Raw genomic sequence first — 24,399 nt, forward strand, 5'->3', positions numbered from 1 at the left:
ATTAACTCAATTGTTAAAAGGTACCTATGTACGTATTCAAAGGCAAACATGAAAAAAAATATATATTTATATTGTTTTGAAATACAATCTATTCTTTCAAAAATCCCTTGTTGTCCATGATTACAATATCTACAGGTAAGGTAGGCTACTACAGTAGGCTGCACGATAAAGCACAATACTGAAAAACTACAGTAAGCTAAAAATATTAGAATTAAATTCCTTTACATATCTGGCCTGCCTGAGAACAGAAAGTCTGGATCTGGCCCCATAGCCAAATTGAGTTTGACATCCCTGGTCTAGCTTCCGAGTGAATGCGTGTGCGTCTTTTTTTTGCGACATTTCTTACCCCGTGTGATGCATTCGCGTCCGCAACCCACATAGCGACGCCTTGCTCGGCGACGGAGGCGGACCCTTTGGCCTCAGTCTTCTCCGTAATTGGACACCAGGGCTGACGCTCTGCTGAGTGGAACATTAGAGCTTGAAGCCTAATTAGTTGTGAGAGCTCTTAAATGAAGATTGTCAGGAAATACAGCGCATATAGTAAATGTCAGGATCACACCATGTTGCTGCGCACCGACTATAGAGTGGAGAAAGAAAATGATCATTTGATCAAAGTCACTTTCAGATACAGTTAAATACTCACCCTCAATATGTTTTGTTATTTTTGCAAGAGCATGGAAAACATACTGAGGGTGAGTTGACTTCACCATATAATGCCTCTGACAACACGTCAGCAATAGTTTTGTTATTTTATATAGTAGTCAGATTGTGTTACTTAACTGTGACATTTTTTCCCGATTGAGGTACATTAAGAAAGTGTACACCGTATTTGAAATTTTATACATATTTCACTAATCAATATTGATATAAAGTCAAGTAAAGTCTTGTTTATTTGTGTAGCCCTTAAAATCACAAAAAGCTGCACGAATTATTACACCATCCCCTGATTTGAAACCTATATGAGGTCAAGAAAAACCTCCAAAAACATGCGGAAAATAAGAAACCTTTAAAAGCGTCCGCACATGATAATGTAATGTAAAGATAGTTTCCTATTAATTATATTATTACAGGAAAAAATATTGAGAAGGGTATTTGTTTTTATTCATAGAATGGTTTGCTCGTTTGTAGTAAGATAGTTTTCTTCACTTCATTTACTAAAGTTCAGATTTTTTTTTCCAGTAAAATAAAAAAAAGCTCAAATAGTCGATATTCTAAGAATGTTGATTATTTCTAACACAACCCTTCTATTTTTTTATTATCAAAATCTATATTTAATATATATTAAAGAAAAGTTTGCTGTAAACAATTATTTTTCTTTATTTACAAGTTAAAGGTAAAATAAAGTTAAATTAGAAAAATAATACACTAAATGACCAACATTATTTATCAATGTGGTGAGATTTCTTTGGCAAAAATTAAAAGGAAATTGGTAATCACAATCATTGTACCTAATTTATTTTTTCAATTTGTACTATTTCACCCCAAATATGTAACTCAAATTTCCATTAACCAAACAAAATAATAAATAGGTGTAAGTTTTGATTATCTCCTCAAAAAAATATTTTTAGTGATATTGGCTGAAAACCTACGACCCTACTGAGGATAAGCAATGCAGAAAATGAACGGATAATAGACATTTTGTGTGAAAATATTTTACTCAAGGGAACTTTCTTTTTTTGGTTTCCCCGCTGACTATACACCAGTCTCCAACGCAGTGCCTGCGGGAACAAGGAAGCCCCCTGAGATCACCTGAGCAGTTCTCAGACCGATTCTGAAAATAACTCATTAGTGATAGGTCATTGAAATGGTCTAGTAAATTTGATTTCTAACTGATATTATGTTTTAGTGGTTGACTTCTAATTACAACCTGGTAACAACATAGCAATCATACAAGTTGTTATTTTAGAAATTATATAAAAATGGTAGCCTTTCGCACCAATCAATAACAAGCTCTTAGCTTCAAAAAGGTTGGTGACCAGTGTTCCCTCTAAGCTGCGCGCGTGCGCAATTGCGCACTGCTCGCACATTCTCAGCGCACAAGAAAATCTAGCCAGCGCACAAAAATGAGGGCTCAAAATTACTTATTAAGAAGCGACTTAAGTCAAAGTTACAGTGCATGAAGGTAAAAATACACGGGTTCCCCTGACGTTGTGTCCTAAATGCGGTATTTTGAAGTCGAACGAAGTTGAGTAAAGTTAGTAGAGTATATCGAGAACCGGCTTCTTCGGCTCGGCTCACTAAAAAGGAACCGGCTCTTTCAGGTCCTAAACGGCTCTTCAGGTTGTTTTTGCATTGCTGGAAACTCAGCAAAATGTAACTTGATGTCAATTTTTGGACATGTTTGATAATTAATTATCTTGCCACACTTGGGATTATGGTGGCTCACTGTTGTTTCAAGCATTGCTCACCGACTTTGTGTGAACGCTCAGACCCGTGGAAAATTAGAGGGAACATTGTTGGTGACCTCTGCTAAACTCTTTGCTGTCATCGTGTATGCTAAAATGCAGGACATCTTGTTCTGTTTAAAGTGAGACGCACTGAGGAAAGTTTCTTGCCTCCAAGTGAGAGATAAAAATCAAATCTAAGAGGACAGTCTCAGATGCATAAATGACACTGACTTAAAATGTGAGTAATTAGCACAAGTTTTTTTGCATGAAATCCATACGCATTTATTCAGTTTATTCCAATTATTTTCCGAGATAATGCGTTTTAAAAACATCATACCTGTGACGAAGAATACTACACGTTCTGTGCCTAATTGAAAAGAAAAACTGTTTGGGAAAACCTTTAAGGACAGTACTCTGTTGACTCATAAGGCTTCTACTTTATAATGAGGGCCATATGGGATATAGAGTGCCCCCCGGCCTCTCTTATACAAATATCCCTCTCACAATCCCTCCCACATCCCTGACATTTAGCCACCATCCCCCAAAATCCGTCAACAATATCTACAATTATCTCTTCTTTCCTCGACGGGGCATCTTATGACAAAGAGTCTGCATATTCGGCCTCCTTGCATAACCCTGGTATATTATTTCGAACCATTTATAAAAAAAAATATATCGGGTTGACAATTAAGTCGAATTCCATTTTTCACTGCTTCTATGGTAAAAGCTTTAATGTGAAAATATTTTATAGAAAATTTGTAAAATTGATCATGTTAAATTATGTACCAATTGTTTTTCAAGCATTAGAAAAAAAGAACACGTGATTAGAAATTGTATGCTCAAATTTAAGAACAAATTTTGTTTTCGTAACAAGCCACCCCCGATATTAGGGCGAGCGTTTAACATCCATAACAATAAATTAAATTGCCCCTTTCTTACCATACACACTGGTCCCAACCGTGTGAGGAATTTGCCTTCAGAACGCCAACGGCGGCAGGACTCATCTGATGCTGTTTTCAGTTGGGTTGTTTTTTAATTTGCTTGGAGTTGTTTACGTCGGGTGTTTTCGGATCATGTGACCATTCAAGATGCAGATTACGAAGACGAGCACATATTTACTACAACGCGAAAGGACAATGCAAATGGGTGCTGCGTTGCGTACAATGCAGGCCCTATATTACTAGACAACAGCATCATGTTACTCATACTGTGGAGAATAGGGCCAGCGACCTGAAATTGACATCGATAATATGGAAGGAAAAGTGTCGCGTTTTTGATTATTCGAATCAGATGTGTAAAATGAGTACTAAATGTGTGGGTGAAAAAATGTAAACATTGTGAGTACATTTTCATTTTTGAATATAATGTACAGTGATACCTTCAAATATGAGATTAATTCCTTCCCAGTTTCTGATAATAGAATTTCTTGTAACTTGAGCAAATTTCACCCGTATGAAATACCTGAAAACCACCTAATCCATTCCTGACCTTCCAAATGCATCCAAGTTAACAGTAAATAACTATAAAACGTGTCTTATTGATCGCAAAAAAGATGAAATAATAATTTAACATAAAATAAGTAGTACAATAAATAAGATGGTAATAAAATGACCTCAGATCCCCATCATGTACCTGGAGGCTGGGTTTAGACCCCAAGGCACTCTCTGCACGGGGCCAGGGTCTGCTAGCTGCGGTGCAGCTGTTGTAGCAACAGCGGGGTGCAGACCTCTGCGACGGGGATGCATCAATGTGGTCTGCCTATTTTGTCTTGCTCTGCCATTTTCCCGAGTATTTCGGACAAGAAATTTGCTCGAAAGACATCTTGTATCCCGAATATCTCGTGTCTTGAGTAGCTCCTATGTAGGTAGAGGGGCCGCTGTATGTAAATTAAAGGTGAATGGATTTATTGAGTGCAAGTGCTGTGTTTCTAAAAAAAAAGTAGACAACAACAGTAACCATTAAATGAGTGGTACTTTCAAGCCCGCAAAAGAGGCTGTCCGAGTGAACAAAAGGTCAACTCTTACCGGTTTTAGACTCCACTGAGATCCACTGTTGCGTTGTGGGTGTGAGTGCTGGAGGCAGACAGTGAGGATTACTAATTGAGTGATGAGTCAGGATTGCAAAAGGGTAAAGGGGCAAACTCGAGTGACCGGACAGCAGGGGTCAAAGTTGCAGTCTGTCTAGAATAAAAAGACCCTCACAGACTCTTCTCAGTTACACATCAGAGATGCTCTTGCAGCCGTCTTTCAACAGGAGAAAAGACAGCTGGTGAAATTCATTCCTCTCCTACTCTGCTCTTGACAGATTGCAAATCTCCCGTTAACAGATAACCTACCCCTGTCATGTTTTCAATCAAGCCTCATCTGATGAATAAAGCCAACACGAGTGTCCATGTTTTCAGGATCCGACCGCCTTTCCCGACGGCTTTGCTCGCTTTCATGGTTGAAACGTTTGCGAAGGTTTACTGCGCAGGATTCCATATCGATCTTCTTTGAATTTGTTGCCTCGAGACATACAACAATTCCACGTAAACGCCCACACAGCTTGTTATGAACATTAAAAAAGCATTTATTTTAATGGCCAAAGAAGATCAGGAATTTGATATGAGAGACGATTAATAATTCTACGTCTGTAAAGATAAATGGAAGACTTCGCTGAAGGCCAATAACCCATCCAATTGCAATGCATTTTTTGCCAGTGAGCTTAAACTTATCCTGTTGGAGTGTAACCATTTGGTTTTAAAATTACAAATATGAACAATATCTAACGTTCTTAAAAATATGGGAGGGACTATGCACAAAATCTGATCTGTGATTTAAAACTCCACACCTTAGAAATTTGAGGCTGCACCAATTAAAACAATGATCATTTTCTCATTCCATAATTTTTCTAGACAATGGATGTTGGTTAATTATTTCCCTGCAAGCTGTAAATGATAGAAACATTTGAAAAACAAAAAAGAAAACTGATAAAACATGATAATTGCCAGGATACCATTTAATACGTAAGAAGGAAATATTAAAACAGTCAATATTTTTGTGTTTATGATCCGTAATTATTTCTCATAGCTTCATCATTAATAAAAAACAACAACAACGATCTAATACAGACTAATTTTCAATAATAAGTGATAAGACCTTAACATACTATTTTGTACATATAGCACCACTTGATAATTGACAATTAAAGAATATCCCCCTATTCTGGTTTTAATTGTGCACACAACATCTCATCTCATCTCATTAGCCGTACCGCTTATCCTCAGTAGGGTCGCGGGGAGTCCATCCCAGCAATCATCGGGCAGTGGGCAGGGGACACCCTGAACTGGTTGCCAGCCAATCGCAGGGCACACAGGGACAGACAACTCATTCGCTCATTCACACCTAGGGACAATTTGGACCGGCCAATTCACCTGAAATGCATGTCTTTGGAATGTGGGAGGAAACCGGAGTGCCCGGAGGAAACCCACGCAAGCACGGGGAGAAAATACAAACTCCGCACAGAAAGTCTGGAGCTGGATTTGAACCTGTCGTGAATGACATGAACTGTGCCGCACAAGCGCTAACCACTGCGCCGCCGTGCTGCCCCACACAACATTTATTAGGTCAAAGCACTTCGAATTAAAATGCTTACATTTTTAACATGACAATGAAACAATTCATGTCTCAATTTAAATGATGGATTTACAAAAAGGCCCAAATAATCCAGAATTTGTATTATACCTCATTTTAATTCAACTTTTTATGTAGCAATCAAAACAGCCGTCACTGTACACAAAAGGTTGCACAAGTAATCAATTAAAGATTAACTCAATGTGGTGATATAATAATTTAGGCAAGATGATAATAAAATTCAGATTATAACACGTTTTGAAAAGAGAAAAATACAAATAAAAAATAATAAAAAGGGCTAAAAAAAATAGAAAACACAAAATACAACAGATATACAAAACTTCAACAATGCTGAAACTGTACGATCAAATTTTTAGGTACAATCAATCATTTCTGAAACATGGGTAGATAATCATAAAAAAACATTTGTTGGTCATTAATTAGAATATAGTTCAATCATTTGTGATATAAGAAATATGTGAGATGGCCCCATGCTCACTTCATGTGGGTTTTATGAAGCCACCCACGGAATTGAATGGATTTTTCTTAAGGTCTTTTTCCTACACCTGTGAGAATGGTTTTACTCAGAATTAATCTACAGTGATTTTCTTTCAAGATTCAAGATTCAAAGTGTTTATTGTCATATGCATAGTAAAGAACCTTGATTCCCTGTACAATGAAGTTCTTACTTTGCTGTCCACTCAGTTGTCAGCATAATAAAACTAAGAAACTCTATACATGTATAAATAAAGGAATATTACAACTATCAAAAACATGAACACAATATGAGTTAAGGCAATAAAATAAAAATAAGATAAAACACAGTTGGAAGTGGAGGATTTTTTTATTTTTTATTTTGTAGGTTTATTTTCTAAGTCTGACTGTGCCTCACCACACATCACTGTTAAATCCTCACACGATACATGATACTCATACTGAAGGTCAATTTACTGCGGTAAGTACAGAGCAACCAATCCAAATTCCACTTGTGTTCGATCTCATTAGCTTGTCTCCTGAGGCTAGAGATGGATAATGGTGCGTGTTACACAAGCTCTCATGAGAAGAAATCTATTAGTAATGTCAAATTAACAATAAAAAATTGGGTTTGTGTAAACATTCACCCACCTGAGCTGCGATATGCTTTACTGCACTTAATGTGATTTATGATCTCAATGAAATGAGCGTTGTTTCGTGAAGGAATGTGTGACACCATTTTTAAAATCCAACTCATTTTGTGGCTGATGAGTGTGTTTGGAGACACTCATGCTCATTGACGTGGCACTGTAAGGTCTGGAGGACCACTCCTGCCATATGTAGGTATATCATAGGAATACATACCTAGAAATGTATACCATAAATATAAAATAACTCATACATTAATCAAGAAGTACAACTTTTATGACATAAATTCAATCTATTTGTGCATTTTGGAATTGATTTTGTCATTCGTTTCTTTCGTGTATCTATGAGTTGATCAACAAATGCTCTGATGAACTGATCGCTGATCACTTTACGATGCCACAACATTGGATTGCTTTTTCGTTAGGTGTTATTCCCTACACTAGAGAGTTGTGGTTATACTAATCATAGATTTCAAGGGAATAAGGGATTTCAAGGGATATATCAGTGGATACAAACTCAACGAGTGCTTCAATATAGAGATCACTGATCAACCAGTAGGTGAAAAGCTCAGCCATTGTGACCCACCTTTTAATTTGAATAACGTTTTGTTGTCACAAAATACACGACAAAATCGAGACAAAATGCCTGATAATTACACAAAAAAATCCACAACAAAATGAACAAAAAAAAACTTTAATATATGAATACCAAAATAAATAAATGACAAAATGCATAAATTAATGAATACATTACATTAATGTCATACATCTAGGTATGACGTGTTTTATTTATGTGGGCCATTTATTTATATGGCATATACTTGTCTTATTTCTTTATTTAACTTTTTATGTATTTATTTATTTATACATTTAAATCTACATGCAACTGACCAAAGCAAAGTTCAAACACAATTGTGCGACGGTACACTTTGATTAAAGAAGGTGCAACAGAGCAGTAGAACTAAAATGTCCTTTTCATTCACAGTAGGCCTCTCAAAAAAATCAGATAATTTAAAAATCATTTCAGCCATCTCAACCATTTGTAAAGACGCTCAGCATTTTTGCAAATAATGCTGGCTTGTGATACCGCAACAATATCATGACGGACTCCTCCTAACCTGGGCACTATTTTTTTTACTTTTCATATCTGGTAGACACTACAGGTCCCTTAAAAAAAGAACAAACAGACTCATAGACAGTTTCTTCCCAGGCGCCATCACTAACCTGAACAAGCGTACAAAATTGAAAATATAAATATATATTGCGACTTATTTTGGAATTGTCATTACTGCTAATGTGTTTACACTGTAGAGCAAATAATCCCAGCACAAAATTGACTTCTAAGTAACTCAGAACTTTGGAATGGATGGAACAACTGAGTCCCCTTTTGGCCAGTTCCCAAACGTACCAATTCACCATGTACCATAATGAAATTTGATAACATGAAGTTTTGAATGTAAGGTGATGTATTGATAAAATAATGTTCTCATCGTACGTAATTATGCGATTGGGGTGGTGTAATAATAGTCTGTAGTTTGCAATAGTCTGTGATCTGTGCAGCCTTTTGAGACTCCTTTTGAATGAGGGCTATACAAATAAACATGAGTTGACTTGACCTCTCAAGTACAGAACATTACGCAAATTTCTCACTTTTTTGGCTTTTTAACAGGTTTAGCAGTCCGTCACTCGAATGCTGCGTGGATCAGATAGCTAAGACCACGGCAACAGAGGCAAGATCTGGTCAAGCGTCCCTGGTCCATTTAAAATGGAGCTGATCGGTAGCTCGTTCTCTTTTCTACTGCTCTGCGTGACAGCCGCTTGCCTGCACTGGGCCACATGTTAAGACAAAACGGAGCACGAGACCAAATCTTTTCGCAACAACAAGTAAGAGGACGGTTTCAGATTCAACACCATGTTTGCTGGTTCTTGGGAATGAGCTTTTTTTTCTCTGTACAAGGGAATCCCCCCAAATAGACTATAGCGGGGAAACTTTCTTTTCTTTTCATTTATTCGCTGTTAAGAAATTTCTATTGGCCTGGTTCATTGAATCAATTATCTTGAGATTAGTAATGCACATCAGAACTCAAAGAGCTCAAGTAAGAACGTAATTTAATTTTTTTTATCAGTGTAAGAAATTCTAGCATCTTTCAGAAAAAATAAAAACATTTCTGGTGGAGCACAAGCAACACCTAGAGGCAAATTTGTTTACTTATTGCAGTAAAGAGTAATTTGTTTCAATCATAACGTTTTTCAAAATTGAAGCAAGAAAAACCCCTATCTATTTATCTATCTAACCTGGTCATATCCCTCAAGAGGGGAGACCGACAGCAAGACAAACACATACACAAAAACAAAAATAAAAAAATAAAAAGGGAAAAAGTAGCAGAAAACACACCCAAAACCTTTGCGGGACCATGGCCCACCCAAATGCCCAACCACCCAAACAAGTTAGGCACCTCGGCACCTAAGTTGGTCATGCTTTTGTCCCTCCAGATGAAACGTGACACAAGAATGCGGCCATGTCACTCGGGTCAGGGTGACACAACACGCTCTTCTGTTCAACAGCAGGGCCCGACAGCTTTCACTGGTTTAACCCTGCGGCATCATACAGGTGCCCTGCCCATCCCTTAGAACACGTCTGAACATCCCACTATTCTTTTACACCTCTCCACTCATTCCTATCACCAACAAGAGCTTTAGCTACCACTTCTTTCCTGCAGTGCATTCATAACATCCATTCACGTCAATCGTGACCTTCCTTTTGGTCTCCTTCCATTCACTTACTTACTTCCTGAAGATCCTCTTCAACATTCGCTCCTTATCCATCCTCTCCATGTGTCCAAACCAACCGAGTACACTCTTATCCACACGCTTGCTCAGTTCCACTACTACTCCAGTTCTGTCTCTCATAATTTAATTTCCCAATCTCTCCAATCTTGACACTCCTAACATAATCCTTTAACACTTCATCTCAAAAACATTTAATTTCCTTCTCAAATCTACGTTCAGGCTCTGCACCACACAACACAGTCGGCACAATCACACTCATACAGTAACCTCTTTACATCCATACTCATACTCTTGTTGTTCATCACTCTCCTCAGAGCACACAAAACCTTGCTTCTTTGATTCACTCTGTGCAATACCTCCATTCCACCATCTGCAGCCACATCACAACCCAAGTACCTAAAGCTTTTCTTTGTGGTGAGGGACCCTCTCCCTCAGGGAGGTGTGAGAATTCTCCCACCGTGGTCCGCTGCGTGTCGTAAGAGGCGACTAAAGTGGAGGGAGCGAGGGGACTGGGGATCCTCTCCTCTCTATCTCTACTCCCTAAGAGACAGCAAGTCAAGTCAAGTCATGTCATGTTTATTTGTATAGCCCTTAATCACAAAGAGTCTCAAAGGGCATCACAGATCAAAGACCATTGCAAACTATTATTACAGACTATTATGACACCATCCCCTCATCTAAAACCTACACGAGGGCAAATAACATATTATCAACATAAAATATAGATTATTTATATGCTATAGAGTAGAAATCAAGTCAAGTTATTCTTATTTGTATACCCCTTAATCACAAATAGTTTCAAAGGGCTGCACAGACCACAGATTATTGAAAACTACAGACTATTATCAAGGGATCCAATCAACCAAGGTTTAGTAGTAATACTTGTAGTAGTAGTGGTAGTAGTAGTCTGCCCGATCTTTAACCTACCATTCATAACATAAATCCTCCAAAATGTAGTCTCCTCCCAACTTCATGCTTAGCTGACTACCAACAGCTTATTTGAACCCATTCATTGCGGTTTCCGTTCGTGCCACAGCAAAAAAACTGCACTTATCAATATCAAAAATGAGCCCCTCATTGCTGCTGATTCTGGTTTACCTTTCATTCTCGTCCTCATGTGTGTGTTTTAAGTTTTGATTTAAAAATCTAAGCGATCTAGTTTCATCAGAAAACCAAGGCGTGCGTCTCTTACGTCGTGATTTAAGCCGTATGGGCGATACTGAATCCAGGACACTAGCCAGGGTAGCAATAAACTCATTCATGAGTGAGTCAATAGAGCCTTTATATAAAGTAAATTGACGCAACTGCTCCTGAAAGAAGGTCAGAGAGCTCAGAAACTATGCCAGTGCTTATATTGCGTCCGCTAAATCCTTCAGTTTTTTTAGATAGATAGATAGATAGATAGATAGATAGATAGATAGATAGATAGATAGATAGATAGATAGATAGATAGATAGATAGATAGATAGATAGATAGATAGATAGATAGATAGATAGATAGATAGATAGATAGATAGATAGATAGATAGATAGATAGATAGATAGATAGATAGATAGATACTTTATTCATCCCCGAAGGGAAATTCACATTTTCAGCAGCATCCCTGAGCTGAGAACAGTACAATAATAAAGCCAAAAGAATACAATATACAAATACCCAGTGTGACGTGCAAATGCCCACTGTAGCGTGTTATATAGAGTAACTAAATAGTGCTACACAGAATACATATTGCAGTAAGATTCGGTAATATCCAATGTAGGTGGTGTGGTTTAATGTGGGCCTTTACTCTGCCGGGTGGAGTTAAAGAGCCTCATGGCATGAGGAAGAAAAGATCAATACAACATTTAGCCAGCACGTCAATAATGATCTGAAACAACAGTAGTACACGGTAACACCGTTACATTTGAAGTTGAAACTTCTCGAGTCAGAACCAAGTCTAACATGTTTCCATCTTTATGAGTCGGCAAATCAACCAGTTGATTAAAACCAAATGTATCAATTGAAGACCGAAACGCAACAGTAAGTGAACTGAGTGGGGAGTTCATATGAATGTTAAAGTCCCCCATAATTATTATTTTGTCTGCATAGGTTACTAGGTCAGACAAGGCAAATAAAGTGGGGCGGGGGACCTAAAGGTCTCGCAAACCCTAGTTATAGGGTCACTAAACGTGAGAGGATGTGGACGTAAAGCGACTGGGTGGAAGAAAGAGGAGATCGGAAGGATGATGAAAATTCCCTACAAGACTATATAATGCACTATGATTAAGAATGGAAATTGCGCTCACAACTTAGGCCTGTCTCCAAGCACTACATTGTAAACCGTTTTAGTCCATCCTATTTTTCTCATTTTAGTCTTTATAATTTGATTTGATTTTCTTGTATATTCTGGAGTGCCATGTCTAATCTCGTTACAAACAACGTTCACTACGTTATTATAATCGACCATAAAAACTATTCTATTCTATTCTATTCTTTTCTATTCTATTCTATTAAACCTCCACCCAAAAAGTACAGTATCTGATGGAGACGTCTTCAATGCTGCAGGATGACCCACAAAAGTGCCCCCGTGCCTCTCACAAACATACTCATTATTGAATACTACGCCCAAAGAAATCCGCTCTGAACTCTTGCCGCCATGCTTTATCTTTCGGGGCCAAGCGCAGAGTGAATATTCAATCAAAGCCATCATGTTGACGGATGCGGGAATGGGTGACATCTCGTTTGCCAGCCTGGGGCCTCACGCCCTGTTTGCCTTGTCAACGCCGTTCGACATCCGTTCCGTCAAGGTCACGCAATGACGCCGCTCGCCGTCGCTTTGTCTACGCCGGCCTCCCTAACAAGGCGCCTTCCTCATCATTATTCCGAGGAACAAGTTTTAGCTGTTGGCGGGAAATAAGAAGCTGCCGAGCGGAGAGACACAACTAACACTTGAGGGGCGCCGGGTAACTGTGTGCGTGGGTCGGCTGTTGAGGTAGCTCTCTTGGATACCCATTTTTTCAAAAATTGCAAAAAAACATACACTCTTAAATCTGCTGATACAGAGTCTCGATCAAATACAGCGGGAAGGCATGAGGATTTCTTTTATTAAATGAATAAATACACATGTTTATGTATATGGTATCATTTATTTTTGTCTATTAATAGACCATTTAACCTGTTGAAGGGTGACCTGGTAGTATTACTTGGATGCTTAAAAAGCTGCACCCAAAGTAAAACTGGAACTGTACTTGAAAAAATTGGTGTATCAGCACAGTTTTGGATCCCTAAAACTTTAAAGTTTTCTCCTCTACAGTCAAAATTTGTTTAGGTTATACCGGCACTGAATTTCAAAAGTTTGAATACATACCAAAAAAACAGAAAACAAAACTTTTTATGTCCACCACTGTTTCTCCACAAGAATCTGCATGGAAATTTAATGTAGCAGAGTGGTGGGAATGAGTAACAAAACAGGATTACAGCCCAAATCTTTCCCAGCTCGTCATCAATTTTGACAATAATACTACAAAGAAATGAGCATTTTACACAAGTTTTCTCAGGAGTGGTTCAGGCGCACCAAAAGTGTGCCGATTGGGTGACCCTTTGGAACTAATGGTTTAATGGGAAAAAGGCTGGTATTGTGGAATATTTCAAGATGTAAAAATGATCATTGGCTCTAATGATAGGTAAGACTTGGGGCTATCTTATCCCCCATCCAGATTCAAAAAACAAGAAACTTTGTTATCATGAGATAACACTCTGCAACTTAACGTGACCAAAATGCACCTTAATACTATTAAAAAGATGGGCAGAACGGCGGCGCAGTGGTTAGCCCGTGTGCGGCACAGTTCTAAGGTCTTGGGAACCTCCTGTGTGGGTTCAAATCCAGCTACCGGACTTCCTGTGTGGAGTTTGTATGTACTCCCTGTGCTTGCGTGGGTTTCCTCCGGGCACACCGGTTTCCTCCCACATTCCAAAAGACAAGCATTTCAGGACTTCAGGTGAATTGGCCGGTCCAAATTGTCCCTAGGTGTGAATGAGCGAGCGAGTTGTCTGTACCAGTTCGGGCTGTCCTCTGCCCACTGCCCGATGATTGCTGGGATGGGCTCCAGCACCCCCGCGACCCTACTGAGGAGAAGCGGTGCAGCTAATGAGATGAGATGATACTATTAAAGAGAAGATAAAGAAGAAAAAGAAAAGAAAGAAAAACAAAGAAAAACAGAAAAGAGAAGAATGAAAAAATGACAAAAAGTAAAACCCAAGAAAAAAGGAAAGGAAAAAGACAGAAAATCATTCTTTTTTGTCCTTTTCCACTTCAATTCCTTTCTCTTCTTTCTTTTTTGTATTCTTTCTTATTCTCAATTTTCCTTTTTTTGCTTCCCCCAGTTTTCGTTTTATAAGGGTTTTCATTTTTTTCCTCTTTTTATTACTCTTTTAGTACTTTACAAAATATTTTTCCCATCTTTTTGTATTTTTTTGAGAAAGGCTGAGTAAAAATTGGAAGAAAGAGGGCGCTTTATGCTCAATTTCAGTCTCCATAGTTTTTAGTCTTCCTTGGACTAATTTTTGATTGCACTAAATATTACAACGACATCTAGTGGAAAAATATAAAACACTCACTTTAAGAACAGCAGGAAGTTTTTATCAGCACTGTTTTTTGTGGAAAGCTCAATTTGGCCCAACCTCAGCTGCCCCAGACTCAATTGAGTTTGAGAACCCTGACTTACATGGTCTCTCAACAGTCACAAACTGAAAAAAAGATGTAGGCAAAGCATTAGCATAATTTTAGCCCTAACCTCACGGTTCACGGATCCTGTAACCGCATGGGTCATCGGAGCACCAATGAGGACGCTACTCTGGACAGTTATCTTCACTGTTGACGGTTCCTAGCCTGCGCTTAAGTCATTGCAAAGTTGGGATCAGTCCATTCCTTTATATGGTCTGCCCAGTTGTTTTCCAGTCTTCCTCACCTCATACCCCTTTGGACTAAGCCCTGGAGAATTATATTGGTCAGTCCTAAAGATCTTGTGATGTGACCATTCCAATGAACTTTGTGTTTGCCCACAGTTGACAACGGTTCTTCGTACGGTCCAATGTGCTCTCTGATCGTTTCGCACACTGTTTTTTTGTCACATGATGGCTAGAAGTTCTCGTAGCATTGCATCTCCACAACCTGGATTTTCTTTCCAGTGTTACTGTAAACGTCCATGTCTTGCAAGGATAAAAGAAGAGGGAAGTAATCAACGCTTGCATGAATCTGATCTTTGATTTTACTAATATGTCCTTGACCTTCCAGATGGGTTTAAGTCTGGCAAGTGCGGTCCATGACCAGGGTGTCCTGGCAAGGATGAGCTCCAGAGCCCCCCGCAACCCTAGTGAGAATAAGCGGCGCAGAGAAAGGATGGTTAGAAGTGTGGATGTTGTTTAGCTATCCTGGTCATTATTATTTTTGTTCTGACTTCTCTTGTGATATGACAGCTGCAAGTTATTTAAATTTGGTTACAGGTTCAAGCTCTTGGTGGTTAATGATGATGTTTGTGATGATACCATGGGGATTGTTGGTTCATTCTTTTGTTTTTTCTGTGCTGATTTCCATCCCATACTGGATTGATGCTTTGACCAGATCCCTTCGTTCCAGTTCTCATCTAGCAATTTCACCAACGCCAACCTAAATAACACGAATTTGCTTCACAGTCATTGTTTTCATCTAATGTTGTCCAGAGTTAAACTTTGAACTTTTAAAACAGATTAAATGAAACATTCTGCAAACTCAACTTTAAAAAGAAATCAGCCATTGATATGTTTGACGTTACCATTTAGGGCCGTGCATTTTTGCAAACTTAAACAAGAAATTTCCCTTAAAAGACCAAACAAAGGCATGTAACCTCGACAGATGAGCAAACAAAGATTATAATTGAATATCTATATTGCCAAAATCTGCATATGTGTATGTGTGATCACTTGCAAAGCAAATGTTTTGATAAAGTCTCATTAAAATCTTAACTGACAAATCCTCACAAGCCGTCGCGACTCCTTATTCAGGGGCTGTTGACTTTTCGTGGCGGGGGACGCACGCCGGCGTATTATTAACACACACTGGACGCAGACGTCGCCAGATCACAACGGCGGGCTTTTGTTTGCGCACCGATATGAGCTGTGCCAGATTTAATCAGACAAGTAAACAGTCAAAAGGAAAAAAATGATATTTCATGCTTGCAGCACCGGCTTACTTCCCTTCCAAGTTTGGGCTTGCCATTAATTTTTTATCCTTTCTTTTAGCAACCAAACTTGACTGATTCAAATCAAGTTAAGTAAATGCATATATATATATATATATATATATATATATATATATATATATATATATATATATATATATATGTGCCAAGATGCGTAAAATTTGGTACGTCAGAAAAAGAGTAATGCCCATTTGCTTTTTCCTTGATATCAGTTTGCTATCACTTTCTCCTTTCTTGTCCACAATCTAAAGATAACTAATGAAACCTATATATATATATATATATATATATAGGGCATATATATGTGCGGAGTTTGTATGTTCTCCCCGTGCTTGCGTGGGTTTCCTCCGGGCACTCCGGTTTCCTCCCACGTTCCAAAAACATGCATTTCAGGAGAATTGGCCGGTCCAAATTGTCCCTAGGTGTGAATGAGCGAATGAGTTGTCTGTCCCTGTGTGCCCTGCGATTGGCTGGCAACCAGTTCAGGGTGTCCCCTGCCCACTGCCTGGAGATGGCTGGGATGGGCTCCAGCCCCCCCGCGACCCTAATGAGGATAAGCGGTACGGCTGATGAGATGAGATGAGATATATATATATATATATATATATATATATATATATATATATATATATATATATATATATATATATATATATATATATATATATATATATATATATATATATATATATATATATATATATATATATATATATATATATATGTATATATATATATATATATATATATATATATATATATATATATATATATATATATATATATATATATATACACTACTCTGGCTGAAATTGCTAATCCTAATTTCTGGTGAGGAAAAGTAGTAAAAAAAAAAAAAAACATTAAGGTTTAAGAAGCAGTCGACACTCAGGTGGAAGCTTTTATCAGTTGTGTACTGGAACCTGCATTTGCTGGCAAGGAGATGTCACCTGAACACGCAAATGCTTTTTAGCGGAGTGCTGCCAGAAATTTCGGGAATTGGATTTTGTGACCCAGTTGGGCCTCTCTCTTTGACTTTTTGTTCTTCCCAAGTCTTTCGTGACTTAATCTAAAGCTGAGAATTGAGATCGAATGTGTCCCACATGTAAACATTTTTAGTGTTCGAGCGCACGTTTGCGGGGGTTACTTTAAATATGTAAGTTACCTGTGGAAAAAATATTATCAGTAACGTTACCGATTACCATAATATTGCAGTAATGTAACTTGTTTACTTCCAATTATGTTATGAATACCCCAATACCAAATGTGCTATGAGACAAAATAAGCAGAATATGAATGATAGATCTAAATTATGTTGAAGATAAATGATCAATGCAACTTTGAAAAAGAAAAATAATTGGAGGGAGTTGCTTCCAGTCCTACAAAAAGTGCTCAAAATGTAACCATGTGCTATCAAGCCAAAACAAAACATTCTTTTTTCACATGTGCGACAGTATATGCTCTGTTTCAGTTGACATTAGGCTCATATTTATACAGTGATCGTATACAGTAGTTGATTATCAACAACAACAATTAAGTGAAGAATACAAAAAGAATACGATCAATCAAATTTAAAAAACATCCCTGAATGCATCACTAGCGCACTAATATGTACACACATAAACCAACGCATATAACTGCAGGCTCGCGCGAATTCTAGGAAATGGGTGCTACATTGAAGGAAAAATAAAATGCAGACAAAAAAAGTGCTTTTAACTACAACTCAGTGTGACAAACGTGCATTCCGTACACTCTGCGCAACTGATTTAGACGTTACTACGATTCGCACACACGTCGTGTTTAAGCTACATCTCACTCTAGTGTCAGTGATTGGAATTTTGAGAGACCATTTATCTATCAGTAAGTACAATTTTTTATACAATTGTATTCCTGCAAACTAATCCTTATTTTGAATAAATATAAAATTGGTTCGATTACATATTCTTTCTGTAACTAATGAAATACAATCACATTCTTTGTAACCTAAATGCGTAACACCGTTCCATGTATTCCGTTACTCCCCAAACCCGTTTGATCGAATAAGATATTTCCATTTGCAGGTTCTATTTCCTCAAATTGGTCATTATTGCCGCCTCCTCCAGAGAGAGTTATTATGGGCGATCCTCAGTGTCGCCTGATAACAACTCAAACCGGCAGCAATACAATCTTAAGAGAGCTGATAATGAACCATGAGAAAATACAGCGGATGTTGGAAAGCGATTGATTTTCATTCGACCTACCTGGCTTGACTAAGTGACTAATAGGCCGATTTAACTGCTGCTACCTTTCGAGGATGTTCAAAAAATAGTAATCATTTGGTTCAATACTGTTTCTCTTTAACTGGCTACATGCGATTTGCCTTGTTAGGAGAAAACACTTTTTGCTACGAGTCAAAGACTACAATAATTCTAAGAATACCACCATTGCTTACATAGACCAAACGTGCTGTAGTTTGGCTTGTAGGGACAATTTGTATCAATTAGTGCGTCCTAGTGGTTGAACGGCATTCATAAAAAAACAAACTACTATGATTTGTATAGTAAAAATACAAAAATTACACAAACTACCATAAATGTGCATTTTTTTAAAACACTCATAGTTCAAGTAATGTTGAGTTATTTTACATAAAAAGCCTCACTAAGAGGGAGCTGATGTAATTGTCCAGCATCTTGCTGCTAGGGGTACCCCAAAAACCTTGTGAGAGGCTGGGCAAAAAAATGAGAAACAAAATGGTTCAGTTTGGTCACTTTGAGTCCCTGTAGTTTATAATCGTCTTTGTGGTTGTAGCACTTGTTTTTAGTTGCACTAAACAATATAGCGACATCTCGTGGTCAAATATTACAGTCTCTTCTATCATAGTTATTTGTATGCACATTTTTTTACGTAAGAAACACAAGATTTCAATCGTTACTGACCAAAATCCCAAAACATTGGATGGAACTGGAATCGAACCCGGGTCGGTGGAAGCCAGTCTTAATTACTGAAAAATCAGTGATAAACAGAACATATGAAGAGACATCAGAATTTATCTCATTATCACACTATTTTTAGTCGCAGTGCCAGAGATTAATGTCAATGAATAGATAAACAAAATGTCATAGTGAAAGATATAAATAAACGCTAGAATAGAATAGAAAAACAGAATACGATTTATCGTCATTGTAGCCTTGAAATACACAACAAAATCAACATTCGTCACTGGAGCCGTGAATAAGAATAGTGTGATAATGAGAAAAAAAAATCCAATGCCTTTTCATATGTCATCTATAGGGGTTGTGTTTCGCTGCTCTCATCACCCTGAATCCGGTTCGATCCCTTTCAAATTGCAAAATTTGAGCTGAGAAAAAGTGAAACGAACTTTTATTTGAATTTTCCATTTAAGATTGGTCCTCTGCAGATACAGTTTTTGAATAATCAACCACATTTTTGTTTTTAAAACATTATCATTTGTCATAATTTGGGGGTTTTAGAAAAAAGTAGAAAGATATGGAGTAATTTTTTTGCTTTTAACATTACTCTATACAAGTATATAAATCAAATGTGTTGTACATATTATTGTCATGATTGTGAAATATTATTTTATAATATAACTATTGAGTTTATCTTTTTTAATTTACACAAATTAAAACTGATTTTATCACATGTTATCATATTATCCATAAAAAAAGGGCCAATAGATCAAAATAAATAAATAAAACATCCATAAACACGCTGTATGCGATGATTGTTTTTTGCTTTTGAGGATATCATTGAAACCCACACTTACAAGCAATTATTTGTATGAATCAATTCTGATTATTCATGCCATCAGATACATTTGTGGCTGTTTTCAGAGTACCGTTTGACTGTATCTTTCGTTTTATGCTTTCCGACATTTTGTTTTTGTATTGGTTCAGCAAACAGCCCGATCAATCACAGTTATTGTACCTCTTTTTTGCAGAATGAACAGACTTTTTTGTATAGCACCTTTACAAGCGCAGCTGTTGTTTCATCCCAATTGGCAATGCAAGTAATCCTCCTTGTCCAGCATGTGTTTTTTATTTATTTTTTGGTTCAGGTCCTAGGACATTCAAGTTATATGAGAAAAAAAAAGCCACTTTGCCAGCTTTGGCAGACATGAAAACGGTAGACTCTCAAGTTTTTTAATTAAGGCGCACGATGACAGCCTAAGAAAAGAAATGTTAATCTCATGAATTTTAACCCATTGCAGTGTAAACTGGAGTCTTCTTATGATGGTATATCTCTGGAGGGCCTGGGAATGCTTAGATGAATGAAGCGGCTGGGGATAGGGAGGTCGGGGCTTTCCTGCTGACGCTGCTGCCACCTCGACCTGACTCTGGATAAACGGAACAAAATAGATGGATGGATGGATGGGTATACCTAAATGATGAAATCAGAACTTGTCAAGCATTTGATCCTTGACATTGCAACCTGAGGAATATCATAACATTTCTGGATTTAGCTGAAGAGGCTTGGCAGTCTGAGGATAACATACATAGTCTGAAGAATAGCTCCTGAAGTCGGACCCCCTGTTTACTGATATGGCATATGATGATGATCCGTGATAAGGTGCAAAACTTCAAAGAATGCTGGTCTCATCGGCTGAAGACCTGAGCTGATGTGATGGGTTTAAGGCCTGTTTCAGGAAGGAGTTCAAGTAGAAAGTGCTTCAAACAGACAGTAAAAAAGCTTTGTTGTCAGAGTACAGATAAGCCGATAAGTTATTTTTCTAGGCTGATACCAATAACCAGACAGAATAGTCAACGATGCCAAGATATAATACTTCAATAATAATCAATTTATTTTTTAACTATGCAGACAATACCGATTCGACACACTGTTTTGGAAAAATAAAATATAAAAGGTATGTGTTTTCTTTATTGAAAAAAAAAGTCATACATTCTGAATTTATTAAAAATCAACAAGCCTTTTATCATTCCAATATAGCTGATTATGGTTTATAGCTTAGTAGTATATATTTTAACGAGATTCTAATACTTCCGTGTATTACATTTTTTTCCATTATAAGCATTTACAAGCAGTCAAAGGTTTTGCCCGCCACATTGAGCCTGGAGTTAAGATCTTAAGCCCCAGCCCGAACCGATCCGAATTTCAGGCCAGGCCGGTCTCATAATGTCAATCATTATATTGGGTTTGGGCCAAACTTCTCTTTTGCGACTCTTTTTTAAAATTATACTTAGCGTCCCATGCCCCCAAACTCTCGTCTCGCGCAGTCTGCGTGGGCGGCTCCTTGAGCAGACCGCGTTTGGCGGCGGCGTCCAGTGGCGTCCAGTGGCGTCCAGTGGCATCCAGCGGCGTTGAATGAGTAGAACTGGGAACACGGCAATAGCCGGGGTTAGCCCAAATCACCTTTACCCTATCCGAGTCCTCGCAAATAAAATAAGAAATTTCACTTCTAGTAGCCGGCTCCTAGAAGCAGTATGTTCACAAATAATACGTCATTGATTCAGAGTAGAGCTGAAGGCCTAGGTGTAAAATACATGGCATGCGTCTGACTGGTTTGAAGCGTCAACCTTAGAAAACAACTTATCAAATATCAAACTTGTATTCCTTTGTTTGTCCTTTCAGGTCCGTGCCAGCGCCATTGCCCAAGACGCGGACCAGAACTATGACTATGCCTCGAACAGCGTCATTCTCCACCTGGACGCCGGGGACGAGGTCTACATCAAACTTGATGGCGGCAAAGCACATGGTGGCAACAACAACAAATACAGCACCTTCTCGGGCTTCATTCTCTATGCGGACTGAGCTCAATTCGACCAAGAATTTAAAAAAAAAGACAGTCCGGCTTGACTGAAGGAAAGACTTGTGGGGTGCAGGGGGCTTTTAGTCCCACCCCCTTCTTCTCTCTATCATCACGGACAACCCTTCGCTTTGTCCGACCGCTGCGGCCGAGGCCTGGGCACACTGGCAGCGGGGCGGGATTTGCCGGTAGGAATGGGGGCAGTTGGAGGGCTTTTACGCCCTTAGCAACCACCGCCACGGCGCCAATGTGCCCGAAGCTTCTCGCGACCAGTGTCTCAAGCTCATTCCTCCCTTCCCACATTGCACAATGCAGACCGTCACACCTCTTTTCTCCGACTTGACTGAAATCTGTTGTGCCGTTGTGTGTAATTTAATGCTTAGATTGTGTTTTTATTTGGTAAAGATGCGTAATAATCCACATTGATTGACAGAAAAAATAAATAATATGCTTGTCCCTTGTGAACCCCACAAGATGTTGTAATGGAAGTGGAAAATGACTGTATTCATCCAGTCCCATTCAGAAATCTAATTGGCAGCTGAATGGAAAACTACCCTGAAACATATAGAGACCAGGTGACATCCTGCTGCTGCTATCTGAGTTCTTCAAAATGTGTTTTTGTTGTTACAGTGAGATCCTTCCTGCAGAACAGTAGCAAAAGAGCAAATGTGACAGGAGCGTGACCGATTGTGCTCCCTTCATTATCAGCGTCCGGCCCAGAAAACCGTATTTAGTTAACTGGGCACCCGGCCACTCACCTCGGAACCGTCGGACTGCATGTTTGTGTGTGTGTGGACGGCGTGCACGCACGGCCGTCGGGAGTGCGTACATGCCAGCATGCTGTGGGTCATATTTCCATGCAATGAGACGATCTTTAAGAAGTAAATATTACTTGCTCTCGCACACATACTCTTATACCGTCAGACAGACTATAATACTCTCTCACGCATACACATAGTTCAACACCCTCATACACAGAGTATTGTACTCTCTCACACATACTAGTATAATTTTTATTTAGGCACAGCACAAACAATAAGATAAAAAACAGTATCAATCATTAATCAACAAATGAAAATAATAAACTATTTGCACACAAACAGCCATGCAATACAATAATGCAATAGTTAAACATCTGTCCAAAGGGAGTAGCGGAAGCCGAAGCTTTTAAGTGCCTACCCTTGTTTCATTTTTTAACTTGCAGAATGAACATTTTTAAAATCAAAACAAGGAAATAACTCAACTAAGGAACATTATAAACAAAGACAGGAATACCCAAGGTAACTCTGTCGATATTATTCTTCTTTTGTATATTTATCCAAAACACATTAAGTGTATGATTTTCATCCACACAGTATGTTGTCACACACATACTACTACACTCTTTTACTAAACTACCTCACACATACTACTATAGTAGGGAGCAACTCCAGTTAGACATGGTAACCAAAAGTACCCAAAACAATAAAACACTGAGATGTGAAGTGAGCATTACACTAGGTGAGGAAAAACCCGTAAGAGCAATTTCAATGGTGTCTGTAGTGCCTGTGTGTGAGAGAGAGAGTATAATAGTATCTGTATGAGTGTGTCGTAGTATGTGTGAGAGAGTAAAGTAGTATTTGTGCAACGATATGGCCGTGTTTGTATGAGAGTCTAGTGCATGATGTTACATGTAAGAGCAAGTACGATTTACTTCTCAAACGGTTTCTGACGCCATGCTACTCTCTGCGCTCGTCTCCTGTGCTATAGCCAAAATTTTCTTTTGCAAGCCCATGAAGAGATTGTGCGACAGATATGAAAGGAGAAGGGGAAAAAATGATAAAATATAAGCTTGTAAAGGAATTCTATGAAATGTTTGTCTATCTTTTGGAATTGTTGAATTCATTTAAATAATAAATGGGGATTTTTTTGAGTGAATTGTCATTTGGGAAACTTTGTAACAAAAGCAGATTGATTCCAATTGTTGGAGCAATGGTTCTCAAATTCTGTGGGTGAGGGGACAAACCAAGCCTTAAAACAATACTCAATATTAAATGTTTCACCAAAACAAAAAAAGTGTGACCAGTTTGTTGAGTTCCCATGCTACGCCAAGTGCTCAAGAATCAGACTGTTTAAAGAAAAAAACAGAACATTCTACCAAAAACAATAGGCCAGTGTTTGGGCCCTAACGATTAATGCAAAAAAAAAAAAAGTGAAAATCAACCTTTCAAGAAAAAAATATATGTTACTACAACAAACAAATCCTTTAGAATGAAAAGAAAACATACTCTATACCTGGATTCACTTTACTTCTAACTGTTTACTGTTATGCACGGTGGTTGGATGGTTAGCACGCAGCCCCACGGTGCGGGGATCCAGGGTTTGATTCCAACTACCGCAACCTACACGTGCAGGGTTTGCATGTTCTTCCTGTGCATGTGTTGGTTTCTTCCAGACATTTTTGTTTCTTCCCACATTCCAAAAACATGCAGGTCAGGTTAATTGGCCGGTCCAAATTGTCCCTTAGGTGT

At 38.3% G+C, this 24,399-nt stretch overlaps 1 protein-coding gene across 1 annotated transcript in view; it reads left to right on the forward strand.

Annotated features, from left to right (window-relative positions):
* c1ql1l2 (complement component 1, q subcomponent-like 1-like 2) overlaps positions 1-23,806 on the forward strand; it is a 39,604-nt gene extending 15,798 nt beyond the window's left edge. The window contains exon 2 of the mRNA XM_088328888.1: positions 21,715-23,806. Within this exon, the coding sequence (XP_088185014.1) occupies positions 21,715-21,894 (180 nt within the window). The 3' untranslated portion in view covers positions 21,895-23,806. The remainder of the gene's footprint in view (positions 1-21,714) is intronic.
* The last annotated feature ends 593 nt before the right edge of the window (positions 23,807-24,399 follow it).

The sequence above is a fragment of the Urocampus carinirostris genome, chromosome 1, assembly GCF_059441175.1.
Source record: "Urocampus carinirostris isolate Australia breed hairy pipefish chromosome 1, RoL_Ucar_1.0, whole genome shotgun sequence".
Lineage (NCBI taxonomy): Eukaryota > Metazoa > Chordata > Actinopteri > Syngnathiformes > Syngnathidae > Urocampus > Urocampus carinirostris.